This window comes from Sturnira hondurensis, unplaced genomic scaffold, assembly GCF_014824575.4.
Source record: "Sturnira hondurensis isolate 20B ecotype Veracruz unplaced genomic scaffold, ASM1482457v3 Scaffold0011253, whole genome shotgun sequence".
Classification (NCBI taxonomy): Eukaryota; Metazoa; Chordata; class Mammalia; order Chiroptera; family Phyllostomidae; genus Sturnira; species Sturnira hondurensis.
In genome coordinates, this window is record NW_028083884.1 from 533,016 (window position 1) to 550,903 (window position 17,888).

At 44.2% G+C, this 17,888-nt stretch overlaps 1 protein-coding gene across 10 annotated transcripts in view; it reads left to right on the top strand.

The window, feature by feature from the left end:
* The first annotated feature begins 716 nt into the window (after positions 1–716).
* Positions 717–17,888, top strand: part of ATE1 (arginyltransferase 1) — a 129,862-nt gene continuing 112,690 nt past the window's right edge. For 2 of the 10 annotated variants that reach the window (XM_037059606.1, XM_037059613.1), the window contains exons 1-8: positions 1,222–1,404; positions 3,611–3,674; positions 6,233–6,295; positions 8,938–9,041; positions 10,962–11,213; positions 13,917–14,146; positions 15,918–16,046; positions 17,043–17,171. In XM_037059606.1, the coding sequence (XP_036915501.1) occupies positions 1,299–1,404; positions 3,611–3,674; positions 6,233–6,295; positions 8,938–9,041; positions 10,962–11,213; positions 13,917–14,146; positions 15,918–16,046; positions 17,043–17,171 (1,077 nt within the window). In that variant the 5' untranslated portion in view covers positions 1,222–1,298. Of the gene's footprint in view, positions 876–1,220; positions 1,405–3,610; positions 3,675–6,232; positions 6,296–8,937; positions 9,042–10,961; positions 11,214–13,916; positions 14,147–15,917; positions 16,047–17,042; positions 17,172–17,888 lie in introns of those variants that run through there. The other 8 variants (XM_037059614.1, XM_037059605.1, XM_037059616.1 and 5 more) reach the window with 8 other exon arrangements.

Sequence of the window (17,888 nt, forward strand, 5' to 3'; positions counted from 1 at the left end):
CACAAAGATTAAGGAATACTGCCTTGTTGGAGGTACTCATTTTTATGCTTAGCCGCACACTCTTCCTCGCTAGGAAACCCTTTTAAAAATAAGTGGTTTGTAAGATTGTTGAGGCCCACAGGCTGAATTCAGCCTGTTTACAAGTTTGTTTGACTGTACAGTTAAAGAAATTCTTTTAAAGTAAACCTCAAATATTGTATTTAAAAACTCTAGATGTCCGGCTTCCCTTTGCAAGTCATAAGTTAGGGCGGCATTGGGGTAATAGTGGCTCAAGGCAGCAACTAGCTCTGACAGTTTCCTTTCAAGGCGATGTGTCCTTCGACTCTTCTACCCCGACAGGAGGAAAGCCTGCGAGTGTACTCACGTGAGTACCTGCTGGTTTGGAAGGAGCTTGAGTTGGCTACAGGGCGGCGGCCAGGGACAGTCTGAGATGATAACTTTCAAACTGAGACCTACAGTTTGAAGAACTTTGAGTGATCGCAACCTGCGTGCCTCGGTTTCTAACCCGTAAAATGGGGCTGACGAGGGGCAGCTGTGGGAAGGATTGGCGATGGAGTACGTGAAGGGACCGGGGTACAGGGCTTCCAACACGTTCACGCCGCGGGGTGTCCCGACCCCAAAAGGGACTGGACTGGACCGGAGGAGGCGCTCCAGGGGCCTGGCTGGAGCTCAGGAAGCACCGCCGGACCTCGTTCTCCTCTCCTCCCCGTCGCGGGCCCCCGCGCTCCGCCGAGGTCGGCCCCGGGGCGCCGAGAGGCGTGGCCCGCCCGTGTAGAGCCTTGCGGCGGCCATGGCCTCCGTGGTGGAGTACAAGGGACTCAAGGCCGGCTACCACTGCGGCTACTGCGACTCGCAGGAGGGCAAAGCGTCCTGCGGTGAGTGTCTCCGTCGACCGAACTGGCGCGGCCGCCTCGCGTCCAACACCCGCCCAGCCCTCTGTGCCCCGCGCCAGCCCCTCGCGGCGGAGCACTCGGGTCCGGGTCTCCCACTCCCGCTTCCCTCTCCCACTCGTTTCTTCCCAGACCGTTTCCTTTCACGCTCCGCCTGTCAGCCTCACCCTCACCCTCACCGAAGATGGCCGTTCCTCTCCGAGAAGGAACTGAAATAGGCAAAGGCTGCCCAGGACCAAAATGGCGCGGGCGGCGTCATCACCGTGGGACTGCGGCGAGGCCCGGCTTGCGGGCCGCCGCGCGGCTTCGAGGGCGCCTCCCGGGCTCTGGGCGGCGCGGTGCATTGTGGGGTGGCGGCGGCGGCGGCGGCGTTGGGCTTGGGTGCGCCGCGTCGGGAGAGCCGGGGTCATGGCTTCCTGTACAGCTCTTTCGTCCAGCATCGTGGAGTATTTTCAGGGCGATGGCTTTTACCGCTGTGGTTATTGCAAGAACGAGTCGGGAAGTCGCTCCAATGGTGAGCGGGCCGGCGGGTGGGCAAGGGGAGGGCGCCGAGGCCGCGGGGGCTCCGCGGCTGAAGGGCGTCCTCGGGGGTCGCCGCTCCCCGGCTTGGGCCACCGGCTCGAGGGACCCACGGCGGCTGGAGCCCCAGCCCAGTCCCTCTCTGGTGGAGGGAGTGCGGAACGCAGCTACCCCGTGGCTGTCAGCATTACGTAAAAACAGACTTCACCTGATGGAGCAGGTAAGCTTCTACGTGCATATTCTTCACTCGGGTGCTCGGACGTGCGAGATAGTGACTGTCTCGCAGCAGCCAAGTGTGGAAACAGACACCCATCCCCAATGACGCGTAAATAGACGATGACATGTGTGCGAGGGAGCCCTATAGTGCCGTCAGTTACGGCTAGGGCTGTCCTGTAACTCTGTCGATGATGTAGGAAGGATCCCCAGTAGTTGGGCCAGGGAGTACTCGGTGGTGCTATTTATGTAAAAAACGGTGTATGTGCACACGTGTGCTTGGGCATCCGTGAATAAAATGGTCTCCGCATGAAGGTACAAGAAACTGGTGACCGTAGGCGCTGCTGGCGAGGGAACCGGTTTGTACTGATGTGTTTGAAATATTTACCAGGCGCTTATATGCCAGGTCAGTTCTCCACCCATCACGATGACGACGCAAAGCCAGCCTGCAGTTGCTTTTTTTCCTTTCCTCTCCTGATTTAGGTTTCTTTCGGAAAGATGTGTTGTTTGTAAACAAGACATGGTGTTTATTTCCCGCAATGGCATGCATTGGCAAATGCAGAATCTCCTGTTTTAAGGAACAATCCAGTATTGTGGAAAGTGGGCTGTCCACGAAGATACAAGTTTAGGTAGTTCCCATTTTGAAAACAATATAAATGCCCTACAGTAGGGGAATGATTTGGGTGATTAGAGTGTGTCCATTTAGTAATTAATTAAAAGTGTTTATTAAGCACTGCTTCTGAGGGAGAATGTGACATAATGAAATCTTTATGAGTGAGGATTATGAAGATGATGAGCTAAGTGGGAAGATGTTTAGAATGTAGCGTTAAACGGAAAAAATAAACAGGATGCAAATAAGGTGACGTGATCCACCTCTGGGAGAGAAGAAACCCTGCAAAGACAACAAATGGTGATGTTGTTAGGCCTTAGGGTATTCAGTGGATTCCTCCCTTTTTCAGTATTGCAACTGTAATATGTATGTGATAAATAGGTTATGTTAAATGTCTAAAATTAACAGTTAAATAGATTTTTAATTATTCTAGTAATTTTACTAGGATAAAATTGGTTAATGTAGACGTTCAGTATTTAAAGTCTTGTGGAAGAAACCTGCTTTTGACCCTTTAGTTACCTAAAGAGATCACTAAAATTTTATCCCGATTTTAATAATTTTTATGATAGAACACCCCACCTAGTGGGTAGGTCGGTTTTCTTATTCCTGTGTTACAGGTGGTGAAATCAAGCTCGCAGAGTGAACCAACTGTCAGTGTTAATCCTCTCATGCCCGAGCATTTCTCACTGCGTCCTACTCACCAGGCTTGCCCGTGTCTTTGATGTTGTTTACTCTTTACAGGAGAAAAATTCTTGTTTCTCTTAACATTAATTCAAGTATGCCTTTCAATGTCTTTTTACTGTCTTCATTTTTTTTATGATTGCAGAATTATTTCATCATATTGATGACACACACAGAACCTCTAATCACCTTTTCCTAGGCATTTGGGTCATTTTTAGTTTTATACCTAAGAAGGTTATGGCTGTATACTTTTGTCCTTTTTTTGATGTTCAAGACTATACAGTAGATATATATGAAAATCAAGAAATGTATATGCACAAGAAAACATTTTCTAACTTTCCCGAAGAGACTAGTTTAATAATTTATTGGGGGTATTATTATGTTTAAAGGTCTAATATAATCTGGTTGCAGTGAGGACCTACATTTATGATGTCATGGCGACTCTTGACTAATCTTGAATTCAGTGTAATGACTTTGATGTGTGGGTGTTTTTTTTAAAAATTAAGGTGATAGGTCATATTTTTCATTTGCTATGTATTGTCAAACCAACAAGTAGAAAGTATGCAAACTTTATACTTTTCCTCCAGTGTGAGTTAGATTTTTTTCCTTCTGTGTGTACATTAAAAAATGACTGCTTTGAATTTAAAAAAGTAAGAAGTTCAGCCTGCTGTCCTTGACATGTTACTTATTTTTTCAGGCATGTGGGCACATTCCATGACAGTACAGGACTATCAGGATCTCATAGACCGTGGATGGCGAAGGTAAAGCTCCTTAGAGCAAAGATGGCTTCTGTGATTACTCAGGTTCTTCTTATAATTGAAAAAAAAATACTGTTTGCCTTTAAAGTGTTTTCCTGTTGTTGTAAAAAGGTTTAAGAAATTTTTTATTATTTTGTGTAATAATTTTTTCTCTTTTAAGGATCTTTATTAGGAAAAATTTAAATATGCACAAACACAGGTAGTACATTATAACGAATCTCATGTACCTGTCACCAAACTTCAACAGTTAACATTTTGCCAGTCTTGTTTCATCCATTCCTCTTGCTCCGTGCACTGGGCTGAATGTTTGTGTCCCACCAAAGTTTATGGGTTAAACCCAAACTCCCATTTATGGTGGTGTTTGGAGGGGGGTTTGGGGACTGATGAAGTGGTAAGGTGGAGCCGTCAAGAATGGGATTAGTGCCCTTGCCCCTTCTGCCCTGTGAGGACACAATGAAAAGAGGAACCAGGAAGCTTGTCTTCACGAGACACTGAACCTGCTGGTGCCTTGACCTTGGGCCTTCCAGCCTCCAGAATGGTGAGGAGTAAACTTCTGTTGTGTAGAAGCCACTTAGTCTGTGGTACTCCGGGATGGCAGCCCAGGTGGACCAAGACACTCCTCCTCTTCCCCGCCCCCAAATAATTTAAAGCAAATTTCAGGTGTCATATCAGTATACCTATAAATAGATATGTGTTTCTAAGAAAGAGTTGTTTATTCTTTTATAACCTCCCACAATACCATTTATTGTATTACACCAAAGTAATAGTTTTTTGACGCCATCTCTTACTTAATTTTGATTAGATTTTCTGCTCATCTCAAAATGCCTTTTTAATGATTTTAATATTTTTTTATTGTATTTTTTCTATCATCGTTTATCCCCCTTATCCCCCCTGACACCCCCACCCATTCCCCACCCACTACAGTCACCACCCTGTTGTGTGTGTCCATCAGTTCTTTCTCATTTTGCTCGACCCGCCCCTGCCCAGAGCTGTCAGCCTGCTGTCTGTCTGTCAGTCTGTCTCCAGTTGCTGTTAGTTCAGTTTGTTCATTAGATTCCATGTGTGAGTGAAATCATATAGTATTGCCTTTTTTTTAAACAGTTGGTTTATTTGAATCAGGATTCCATTAAGGTCCACACCTTGCCTTTGATGGCTAAGAATTTTCTGGTAGTTATTATGTAGGTGATTTTAAAGCAACTATGGACTATTAGGTGAAGTTCCTTATATAGGTAGTATCAGTAGCGTTAAGTGCCCTGTACCAGTGGTCTCCGGGAGACGTAGGATTAAGCACAGCAGGTGAAACTTCCCAACTTGCCTTAAACTCAACAGCGAGCTCCAGAAGTAGCCGTAGGTCCTGTGCTGAAGGACTGCCTATGCCACGATAAGAAACATTTTTAAAGGCAGAGGGGAGCCACCGAAGGCTTTTGTGTCACAAAGCAGTGGGATGGAATTTGTGCCTTGGAGATCATCGCAGCCCAGCAGAGGAGGGTTTGAGGGGGCGGCAGACGGCTGCCAGTGATGGTCGTGGTGTTGGGACTCGAGGTGGTGAGGACTGGCGCGACCATCAGTGGCAGTGGCGATAGCTAGGAGGGGGCAGGTTTCAGATGAATTTTGGAGGTGGAGGCTTGCTGATAGGACACAGAGCTGCTTTAGAGGTAGGAGTCTAAGAGGAGCCCTAGGTTCCTGGCTCGGGGACTGGACTCGTGCTTGTTTGGGCTGCCGTAACAGTTGCACAGATGGGGCGGCTTGGACAACAAAGGTTTGTTCTTTCACCGTCCTGGAGGCTGGAAGTCTGCAATCAGGTGGTCCAGAGCTTCAGTCTCTTCTGAGGCCTCCCTCCTTGGCCTGCACGCGCTGCCTTCTCGAGGTGTCCTCGCACGGTCCTTTCCTTTGGGGTGCGCATCCCTGGGGCCATGTGGTGTCTCTTCGTGTTTCCAGTTTCCTCTTCTTACAAGGACACACATCAGATCGGATTAGGGCTCATCTTAACAGCTTCGTTTTAACCCAGTCACCTCCTTAAAGGCCATACCTTCACATGCAGTCATAATCTGAGGGGCTGGGCATTGCGGTTTCAGCATGAATTTGGGCAACAGAATTCAGCTCACGATGTCATGGTTCTGCCATGAACTGAGATCCAGAAGTATGAAAGGAGCAGGTTGGCCTGGGGGTACTTTGTGCTGTTTCGCATGGAACCCCAAGTGTGGGGGCCATAGGCGGCAGTGTACAGCGCCCTGCAGCATTCTGGGCAGCTCTCTCTGCCCATGGCATTTAGGGCTGCGGTGGTAGGGCCAGCACAGACAGGATCGCAGATGCTGGCGGGAAGGCCACTGAGGTCATTGGCCTCGGAGTGCGCAGGCGAAGGTGGAGAAAGAGCTGGCCTCTGGTCCTCAGTCTGCGCATGGGGCGGGGTTCCTGTGCTTAGGAAGAGTGACTAAACCTAAAGGCGTTTTTATACTGTTGATTAGATTGTTACCCTAGTTAAGTTCGTGCTTCTGTACTAATCTACTTTGGCATATATGAGAAATGTGTAAGAAATTAACAAACCTATTTTATAATTTCAGAAGTGGGAAGTATGTGTACAAGCCTGTGATGAATGAAACATGTTGTCCTCAGTACACAATAAGGTAAGAGTTTTTTCTAGATTTTATTTATTTATTTTTAGAGAGAGAGGAAGGGAGGGAAGACAGAAAGGAAGAGAAGAAACATTGATGCGAGAGAGAAACATCAATTGATTGCCTCTAATACGTGCCCTGACCTGGGACCAAACCTACAACCTAGGCTTGTGCCCTGACTGAGGATCGAACTGCCTACCTCCGACTTAGTGGGTCGATGCGAATCCAACTGAGCCACACCAGTCAGGGCATGTGGTAAGAGTTTTGATTGCTAGAAGGGAGCTCTATAATATGACAGTTGTGTATAATTTTTTAATAGAATCTTACTTGTTTTAAATGTTAATTTTCATTCTAGGCGACATTCGTTATATGCAAAAGCAAGTGAGTTACGGCTTTTGTACATACTGATGCTGCATTCACGTGCTGATCAATAGTTTTTATTAATGTTTAATTGGTTCATATATAAATATGAAAAAATACCTCTTTATTTGGCATGCTAGGCAATGATACCATGAAATAGTTGGAAAATATTGGTAAATACAGGAATTATTATTAATTTTTAAAGATTTTATTTATTTATTTACTCTTAGACACAGGGGAAGGGAGGGAAAAAGAGGGAGAGAGCGTGGATGTGTGAAGGAAATACCGACTGGTTGTTTCTTGCACGTCCCCGACTGGGCACCTGGCCCTCAGCCCAGGCACATGCCTCAATGGGGCACCAAACCAGCAGCCTCTTGGTTCACAGGCCGACGCTCAATCCACTAAGCCACACCAGCCAGGGCTGAAAGTACTTTTAGATCCCAAATTTTTATAGGTTTCAGCTCAGGGCTTCCCTTGCTTTACTGTATTTTTTGACACAGTGCTTAACCAGGAGTCAGTGGACCTTTTGAGGCATCTGTGATCCTTCTAAATGTGCCCCCTCCCTGGCTTGATTTGGTTGCCGGGAGGGCCTGTGACTCATCAAATTCTGAAAACAGCGCACAAAAAAGCAGTGCTGTGGGATTCTGGAGGGGGCTGCGATCCACCCCGTGCATTTGGGGTCCACTTTTCTTCATCAGAAAACTTAGACTAAAAACCCTTGTTTTCCTACAAAGCATTTGATTGATTGTTCATAATCTTTTGGGTTTACCTTTGCCCCCTTTATCCCACCCTGACTGGGAAAGATTTTCCCCCTTCTTTGATTATAAAGCCCTCCTCCTCTTCTCCGTCATTGTCTTCCTCTCCCCTTCTCTTTCCTTGTACAAAATGGGGGGAGGACATTAACAGTGTGAAGTGTTCGTCCCCTGTAGTCATGTGTATATACGAGGAGTCCTTTAAATAAAAGCAAATGGTTGTATCCAGCCCTTTCTGACTGGTCCTCACAGCCTCTCTCTTAGCTGCACTTACTTTTTTGTGCACTGTTTGAGAATTTGATGAAGTTACAGGCCCTCCATGCAACCAAATCAAACAAGGGAGGGAGCACATTTGGAAGGATCACAGATGCCCCAAAAGTTCCACTGACTCCTGGTTAAGGGTCCTTTCTCTAACTGATCTCAGACCTGAGACAGTAAAGAGTAAGGTGGGTGTCTGTCTGGTTTGCCGGCAGCGTCTCATTTATTACACAAGGAATAACGTGACAGAGTAGCCATTCTGGGCCCTTTCAACCTACGTGGTTGTGGAGCAGTGACGTCTTCAAAGGCAGAAGCCACTTTCCTTCAGGTAGCAATTTTTATTACTGGGGCACGGCTAGGATTCTGTCAAGTAAGTCGGAAGTTGACTGGCCTGAACCCTGGGAATGGTAACCAGAAAAGGCCAGTTCAGTGGGTTAAAGAAAAACACAAAGCATCTGTAATTTATTAGGTGCTTGTCACATGCAGAGTGTGGTTTCTGATAAATTGTTTTTAATTTTTTTAATTGATGTGTGTGTGTCTGTATATGAGAGAGAGAACAAGAGAGAGAGAAACATTGATTTGCTCTTCTGTGCAGCCTGGCATTCATTGCTTGATTTTCGTATGTGCCCTGCTGGTGCTGCGGGCTGGGTTGGGGAAATGGGTCTCAGGTCTCAGCATCCAGTACGTCGTAGACTTTGATTTAAGCTTCCTGTTTCCAGTACAGCTCCATAGCTTTCAGCTGTATCCCTCATGCAAGAGGCCCTGTTTTTTTTACTCTTTCCTAAAACTGCAGTTTTTTTCTGGGTTGTATAGGAAATCAGCTGTGTAGAGTGGGGGAGGGCATCTGACGTCTAACTACTTTCAAAAGGGACTTTCAGGGGATCTTCCTGGCTTTAGACCCACCTTCTTGCACATCCCTGGGGTGTTTATGTACCGCCAGTCTCCAAGTCTTTTAGGGGTAACGCAGAGAAAATCGGGTGTCTGGCTTCTGTCACTGTTGGTTTGGGATTCTACTGTTTGGTCTGCTAAGTCAGTTGGCATTTGTTCATCTGCTTTCCAGCTTCCAGCATCTCTCCATTCTCTTTTTCCTAGTGGTTTGTGGCTTCCTTTTTTTCTATTCCTTGACTAGTTTTAGGGAGATTTGGGGTGAGTACATTAAGCCCTGTCCTTGTCCAGGCATAAATCTCCAGCATGAGCCTTGCCCTACTGCACTGGATACTGTCCATAGCTGGTTTGTTGTTTTAAAGCTTGGGTTCACCTTTCTAATTTATTTTGCTCTTCTAGGTGCCGACCTTTACAGTTCCAGCCATCAAAATCTCACAAGAAGGTTTTGAAAAAAATGTTGAAATTTCTGGCTAAAGGGGAGATTTCCAAAGGAAATTGTGAGGGTAAGTGAAATAGGTGTCTAAAAGCTACTTATTCAGAATTTTTTAATTGATTGATTGATTTCACGTAGAGAGAGACAGAAAGAAAGAAACATCATTGATTTGTTCCATTCATTTATGCCATCCACTGATTGATTCTTGTATGTGCCCTGGCTGGGATCGAACCCACAACCTTGGAGCATCAGGACAGTGTTCTTAACCAACTGAGCTACCAGCCAGGGTTTTCAAATGTAAACTCTTTTCAAGTTTCTCACTTTCAGTCCTTTCTTAAGTTAGGTAGGGGAAAGGGGGTCCTTACTCCAGTCAGGTACCGAGGTCACTATGATGAGGAGGAGGATGCTGTTGCTGTTACCACTGGCCCCAAATCAGGGAGATGGGGAACGTATGCTAGGGCGAGTCTAGCTTAGGAAGAAGTTTTAGGATTATTTTTAAGATGGAATACCCTGGAGTTCATCCAGATTTTAGTTTTCACAATGCCTTTGACAGCTCTTACCCTACTTGGTTGCATTAGCGCCGTACGAAGTAAATGGAAAATGGTGTCATCTCTGGAGACACGGGTGCGCAGATGCAGCTTACGGAAGACTGCACCGTCACCGTCACTGTCACTGTCACTGTCACTGTTGAGTAAAGCCCAGATTTTTTGTTTGAGTAAGACTTACTTAAGGGAATTACATTGCCCGAAACTCTGTTTCTTACTTGTCTGGTAAATTTTGAATTGTAAGTGAATTCCCTAAAAGACAGTTAGTAACATTTAATTAACTGTGGGCACAGATATTTTGCATCTTCAGTTTTATTACTTAAAAAAAACCCCAAACTCAAAAGCAGTGCCTAAATACATAACAAGAATTGGGAATGCTGCCCGTTCTTTGAGCTCTTGCTCACCGCTGCCGTAGGAAATGCCTAGTCCTGGGAGCCTCCCAGCCCAGCCTGAGCTGTTAAAGCTTTCCCCAGTGTGCTCTGAGTGCCGAGGATGCCAGGCCCGGTTTTAAGCACTGTGGAGACAGCAGCCTGCAAGACAGGTGGTTTCTTTGCCCTGTCCTTAATGCAGCGGGATTCAGAACAGCGTGGAGCAGACTCGGCAGAGCTGGGATGACAGAAAGGCCAGGAGGCTCGGGGACATGGAGGTGCAGGGGCAGGTGGCACTTGGGGAACATCAGAATTTTGCTGCAGCTCTGATTAGCACTGTCAGTGTATAATCGTGAAGGTCAAATAGCTTTTGTTCAGTAGTCAATATAAGATTTCCATTGGCTGGGAATCACATTCTGAGTTTCAAAAATTAATATTCAGATAAGCTTAGAGGATGCTGTCCATGTGTAATTGATGGTTGCCTGTCTTTTTATGTAGCTTTTATGTTTGGTTCTTTATCTGACTTACATAGTCTCCTGAATTACCTATGTCTACAACTTACTTAATAGGAGTGACGCACTCAGTAGGATAAAGGCCCAGATAACTAACAAAGCGACAGCAAACTAAACAGATGTGACTGCTGTGACTAAACAGATGGTAGACGTCTGTCCCTTCCACAGCCGCCCAGTGTGCGTGTTCCAGGTTGGCCATTCTGGGACTTTCTTCATGGGATTTCCAGGGTTGCTCTGGTTTTTACTCCGCTAGCCATTGGGGAGGGGAAAGGTTGGAAGTTCAGGGTCACAAATTTCTTTTAAAGCAAGCGAGGCAAAATTAGACCTATCGGTTTGGTTACATTTTATTAGTGGGAGCTTGGCCACAACTTGCAAAGGGACTGGCAGTCCCTTCCACGGCTCGGGTGCCACAGTCTTAACTGCAGCTCTGCGACTTTGGAAGTCACAAGAAGAGATTTGATAGACACACCGTAGTTTCTGTCACGTTGGATAGAAGGGACATGTTTTTCCTTTATGTATCTTAACTGTGTCTGGCTGATGGACTTTGATTTCTTCTGATTTGTAGGTGAGCCTATGGAGCCCCTGATGGAGGACACCGTCGCTGGTGACATTGCATTAATAAATAAATTGGATGTACAGTGCGGCCTTAGGAAGCTCGGTGATAACCTCAAAGAGAGCTTAGAGAGAGAAGAGAAGAAAGGCAAAAGCGCAAAGAAAGCAGAATCTCGTGAATTAATTCAGTCACAAGATAAAAGAGTGAAGCTGGGCTCTGGGGAGCCGGCGCATTCTGTTGCAGTGCCCACAGCTCCAAAGCCAGGTAATGAAAGTTCAGAATCGGGCCTGTTCGGGTCCTGCGGGACACTCTTGTCGGCCCTGGAGAGAGCGCCTGTGGGTGTGCTCGCCGGCCAGAAATGGGACTTACGCACGAAATCTGTGACATTTAAGGTCTCTTTTGTACAACTTATTACCTGGATTTAGGTGGTCAGATCACACTTTTTTAAAAACATGTTTTTATTTTAGTTTTTATTTGTTACATGTATAAAAAGCACAGAAAACTTTGTGTTTTTATTGAATGGTTTTTTTATGTAAGACTTTCATGGCATTTACATTGATGTTATTCTGAGATTTCATCCTAATAGCAAGCATAATCCAAAAAAATATTTTGAATGATTTACATGATGTTTTTCAACTTTTACTCCCTTGAGTGATAGGGTTAGTTCTTTTATTTTTAGTATTTTATTGTAAAATTATCGTGTGTCAGATCTAAAAGTCTATTGTGAAGAATTCCAAACAGACCCATATGGACTGAATGTCAAAATGAACTCCCGCATACCCTCCCCTCGCTTGAAATATTCATGAACTCCCCATGGCCACTCTCGTTTCATCTGTGCTCATGTCTGGTTCCCCTTCCATTTTTCTTTTCTGTTTTTTTTATAATATTTTATTTATTTATCTTTAGAGGGGAAGGGAAGGAGAGAGGGAGAGAAATATCAATGTGTGGTTGCCTCTGCCGAGGACACACAATGTATCGTGTGTCCCCTGCCTGGAACTGGCCTGCAACCCAGGCATGTGCCCTGACTGGGAATTGAACCGCGATCCTCTGGTTCGCAGGCCCGTGCTCAATCCACTGAGCTACACCAGCCAGGGCTCCCTTCCAGTTTTCTAGTGAAGCAAATTCCAGACAGTTTATTTTCTTATCTTCCAGAATGCGTCTCTACCAGATGAAAACTTTAAAACACATTCACCATACTGTCACACCAAAATAAAATGCCCTACTGCTACTGACGGTTCAGTGTTTAGATTTCCAGTTTGTGAGCGTTTGTGTACATCAGCCCCCGCTTTCTCATTTGCAGTGGTTTGCTACAGAAACTGGGCTATTCCTTTTGGATCATTGGTGCTGCGGTTCTCTGCCCGTGCCCGGAACCGTGCAGCTGAACACGCTCGCTGCCTGCCAGGAAATTGACAGTTGGTCTAGGCCCTTGATCAGATTCGGGATTAAATTGTTTTTTTGGGTTTTGGGTTTTTTTTTGCTTTTTTGGGGGGTATATCTTAATCAGGTTTGGGTTCAGTTTATTTATTTGAGGATGGGTTAGGCTACTTCATGGGTGGTGGGTGTGTTTTCAGGAGATATATTTTAAATGTATATATTCATACATAACGGATTATTATTATTATTTTTTTAAAGATTTTATTTATCCATCTTTAGAGGGGAAGGGAAGGAGAGAAGGAGAGAAATATCAATGTATGGTTGCCTCTCGTGAGTCCCCTGCTGGGAACTAGCCTGCAACCCAGGCATGTGCCCTGACTGGGAATCGAAATGCGATGGTGTGGTTCACAGGTCCGTGCTCAATCCACTGAGCTACACCAGACAGGGTCATACTTAATGAATTATTTTTAATATTGTGTAATGACAAATCCCCTAACATTTGTAAAGCATTTTTAATGACTATAATATTCTGTTAGTTATTTTTAAGATTGTGTAGTTATTCTATATTTGGGCATTTAGGTTACTTTGAAGTTTTCATTTATGTTATTTGCCTGTATCTCTTAGGATTTTTTTAGGATAGCTTCCTTGAGGATGAGTTAATAGATTATAAAGGGTACTTGCTAAAATATTTGGTGTATAAAAATTTTAAGATACATATTGATTCCAGAGAGAAACATCGATGTGAGAGAAACATTGATTGGTTGCCTCTTGTACACACCCCACCTGGGGGCCGAACCTGTAATCCAGGCATGTGCCCTGGCGATATCATTGAACCCACAGTCCTTGGTGCGCGGGACGGCACTCCAACCTACTGAGCCACTCTGGCTGGCTAAAATTTTTATATTTTAACAAGGCTGGTTAAAACAGAACTTGTGCTTAATCAGAGCTAACTAATATGTGACTCCTCAGTCAGATGGAGAGACACCCAAGGGTGGTCTTTCACTGGCAGACCTGCTCCAGGGTGTCCTGGGATCGGCACTCGTTGACACCGGTTGCCGAGCGTGTGTCAGTGTCGCCAGTGCTTCCAGACTGCGGCCGGAGTCAGCAGTGTCCTGAGTGAAGGTGTTTGACTATGTTCTTTCTACTTACAAAGGCAGAGAACAGACAAATATTTTTAAGAGGTGACATTTAAATAATCATAGCTGCCCGAAAAGTTCTGTGCCTATTTACTTTCTTTGGCAGTTGCTGCTTCTAAGGTAGAATTTTAAGGTCAACTAGAGCTCCATGCCAGGATCCCCGCAGGGATGTCCAACCTGTGGCGTCTCTGGGCCACACAGTAAATACACTGTGACACGTAATCACAAAAATATCCCATAATGTTTAAGTAAATTTACAGCTTGGTGTTGGGCAGCTTTCACAGCCATCCTGGGCTGCGGGCGGCTCGTGGGCGGTGAGTTGGATGCTCCCGCAGCGTCTACCCCAAAGCTCACCTAACCGTTGGGACTGTGTGGACTTGGTAGAATCTTTGAGACTTTTGAAAAACGATTTCCAGAGCCAAATGTGATAGAGCCAATGTTTTGAAATTCTTTTTAGGCAAGGGGGCAGATTTGAGCAAGCCCCCGTGTCGGAAAGCAAAGGAAATCCGGAAAGAGAGGAAGAGGTTGAAACTCATGCAGCAGAACCCAGCAGGCGAGCGTGAGGGTTTGCAGGCTCAGCAGGAACCACCGCCCTTATTCCCACCGGAGGCTAAATCCAACCAGCCCAAAGCACTCGAAGATTTACTTTTCGGATCTTTACCTGAGAATGCATCACATAAATTAGAGGTACTTTGAAGAATATATAATTTTTTGGTTTTATTGTTTTTTTGTCGAGTACCTTGTGTGTTTTCATTTGAGGTTATATTAATCTGTTGACAGGTTGCTGTTTGATCAATGGGAAATTAAAGTTAATTGGGATGGAGTAACATTTGTATTTACTGAGTCAACTGCCACTTGAGAGAAACTTCCTTTTAAGAGGAAAAAAATAGGCAGTTTGACTAAAGTTGCAAAAGCAACTCCAGTTTTATTACGATGTGTAAAGTACTCTGACTTTTCGTTTCCCTTGATTGAAATTTAGTAAAGTGAAAAAGGAAAAGTACTATAAATTTTACTTTTGGCAGCTTTGGTTTAGATAGTGAAAGAGAATGCTGGGCAAATCACCATTTAGTTCCTCTAATGTTCTGACCTTGATCTGAGTAGTAGGTAACAGTAATACGTGAGCCAGCAGTCTGCAGTTAACTGCAGTGTGCCCAATCGTACCACTTTCATAAATTCGTCAGTTTCCTCCAAACCAAATTTAGCTCAGTGTGACTAGTTTTAGAGTGTTCCTATTATTTTTTCCAAATTGATTTACATTCCAGATTAAGTCTAGGTTTTTCAGTATTCATTTGTATTTTTTCTAAAACATGAGCCATGATGATATTATCATATTCTCATACATGATTAGCAACTGGTCATGTAGCTCACTATCATCTGAGAACATCACTTATCACTAAAGATTTGATATTAAAAGTTAACTTGGACCCCGTCTGAACCTTAGGGCAATATGTATCATCAGACACAAATGTTACCAGCTTTGGCTAGGATAATTCCTTGGCTGCTCTTTGCTGCTGACTTTCTCCTTCCCAAATTGTAAAGGGAATCAGCATGCGATCTAAAACATTTTAGGAGGAGTCCTTTGTCTTTTGGTCGTAAGTAGCAGTGTGGTCAGGGCACCCCGCACACCCAACACCGCACGTCTGCAGCCGGCAGCTCTGTAGTGACCCCCTGGGCAGGTCCAGGCTTGTCGTCCACTGGGGGTCAGTCTTTCCTCACAGAAGTTTCTTCTCAAGGTGCATGGGGAAAGTTTTCCATTAGGGCTGTTGATTTTCTGGTTTACTGCCCTAATGTGCTAACGCCTTTTAACTGGTTAGTAAATAGTTCGTGTCGGACGTTAGCCATTACTGTCTGCGGTTACTGTTTGCCTCATTTTACACGTGGGTAAACTAAGGCACAGAAAGGGCAGTTTATACTCTTGACCAAGGTGGTGACATTAAGATCTGGGGAAAGGAAATGTGACTTTAGAGACTTCATTCTTAACTATGCTATGACATAGGAACACTTTGTCTTTTAGAGTTAATAAAAAGGTTGTGTAGTGTTAGCAAGAATTCATGAAAGAGTGTCCAAAGAAGTATAGTCACATTTTTAGTCTTTCTGACCGATTTACTAAAGGTGAGTTGCATACAGCTGAGATTAAAGAGTATTTATTTGTATTTGTATTGGAGTACCAGAGTGTTCTGTCCCTTTGCAGTAGAGGTGGGCTTTCATAATTTGGTCATAGACTCTAACTGGTCTTGAATTTAGACAGCACCTCTGCCTTCTTAATGAGTCTGTATGTTGGAGAAATAACTTTTCAGATTTATTTACTGTCTGTTGATTTTTGATGTTAAAATACTATGTTTATGCTTTAATATTTGTATTTAAAACATTTGGTTCTTTTTGGATGGGAGTAACTTAATGCATAGTCATGGGATAAACAAATGAATTAACAAACATTGTTTTTTAACTCCTTCTGAAGGTGAGGCTGGTGAGATCATCTCCACCAAGTTCTCAGTTCAAAGCCACAATGCTGGAGTCCTACCAGGTCTATAAACGTTACCAGATGGTTATTCACAACCAACCACCTGATAAACCAACTATAAGCCAGGTCAGCAGGCCAAGTGTAATTTTCTGTGCAAGCGGAACTTTTCCTTCCACTTGATATCACTGTGTGAATTCTGGGTTTACCTGTGGTACATTTTATTTATATTCAGTTTGCAGCATATCTGCCCAGAGATAGGCCTGGATTTATGGACATTCTGGAAGTGCAAGTTTTACCTAGTGCCATGATTAAATGCCAATCATGTGTAATTTCAGAGTGGAAAAGTAACACATCAAATCAGTTATCTTTATTTATAGTCAGTATGTTTAGATGTCTTTATCTAAAAGGAATAGAGCCCTGAGTACAAATATTAATGAGAAAAATGCAAAAGGCTTTATATTTATATTTTTATAGCAGGCATACTTTGCACAACATGGTTAATATGCTTTATCCCTATTTAGTCCGTGTAGAAAGGGTTCATAACGGCCAGTTTACTCTGTTGATGTTCAACTGAGTGGAACTGGAAAAAGAAGGTAGAAATTTTAACAGAAGTCTTCATTTGCTTGTAATTTTATAAATCAAATTACCCAGGGAAAATCTGGAAGGATAAAAGAGCTGGATTCACTTACTCTGTCGTGGTGACAGAGGTAGTGGCCGTCACCTTAGCGACAGTGTTGACCCGAGGTTGCGCAGAAAACTATGATAGGTGGTTAGAGAAAAAAGCAAAATGAGAGAAAGATACGTTGTCTTGGCCTCAATGAGTTAAAATTTCACAAATATTAGTGCAGAAAACTATGATAGGTGGTTAGAGAAAAAATAAGATGAGAAAGATACGTTGTCTTGACCTCAATGAGTTAAAATTTCACAAATATTAGTATACAGTTAGTGGCATAGGCTCGGTGCCGGTCAGCTCGGCCCAGAGTCAGTTCTGTCCGTGGAAGCTTCCAGTGCTGAGCTTTGGAAGTGGATTTGTGGAGATCTTACTCTAGCCTCACCTTCAGAAGCATGTCACCAGGTAGAGATGTTTCAACAGCATTTGCTTCTATTTTCCTTGCTCTGAAGGTGAGGTTAGTACCTGTCTCCTTTGAGGACCCAGAGTTCAAGTCATCCTTCAGCCAGTCACTTTCTTTATATGTCAAGTACCAAATGGCCATACACCAGGATTCGCCTGATGAGTGTGGGAAGACTGAGGTACTTTCGTTAAACGTTTTTTCCTGTATTGATGAGATTGTCTGTGAAGAAGCATGATGTAACATTCCTATGCCAATTTTCTTATCTGTTAAGTGAGGCGTATGTCACTCTCTGCTCTCAGTGTGTATCGCTGGTATTTATGAAAGAAGTCACACAGGTAAGCATTTTAGATCTCCAGAAAAAGGATGTGTTCTTGCTCAGTGTTCTGTCCAGGAGCTTGAAGGCTGTGACTTTATCTGTTGTCACCGGGCTGAGTCAGCAGACGTCACTGGGTGCTCGTTTAGTGCCAGCCTCTGTGCACTGGTCGAGGGACGAGTCTCTGTCCTCCAGGAGGCGGCAGTCAAATGGGAAGGACACACCAGGAAACTGACATCCCGAGAAGTGAGCCAGAAAGCATAACTATGTTGAGATTAGGTAGAGCATCATTATTTTTAAATTTAAATGTTACTTTTAATTACAGTTTATATTCAGTGTTTTGTATTAGTTTCAGATGTCTATAGCACGTCATTTAACAAGTAGTTAATAAGGGCCTCTTTTTTAGCTAGAGATACTCAGAAGAATGAGATTGTGTAGTTGCCGCAGAGGGACAGTGATGTATTAGGAGAAAGATACCAACAGACGCAGAAGAATTAAAGTTTTGATTTTTTCTTTTTTTAATGACAGAAAGTGTTAACTTAAAAGTGACGATTAATTAATAAGGCAGGAGTTAATGCCTGT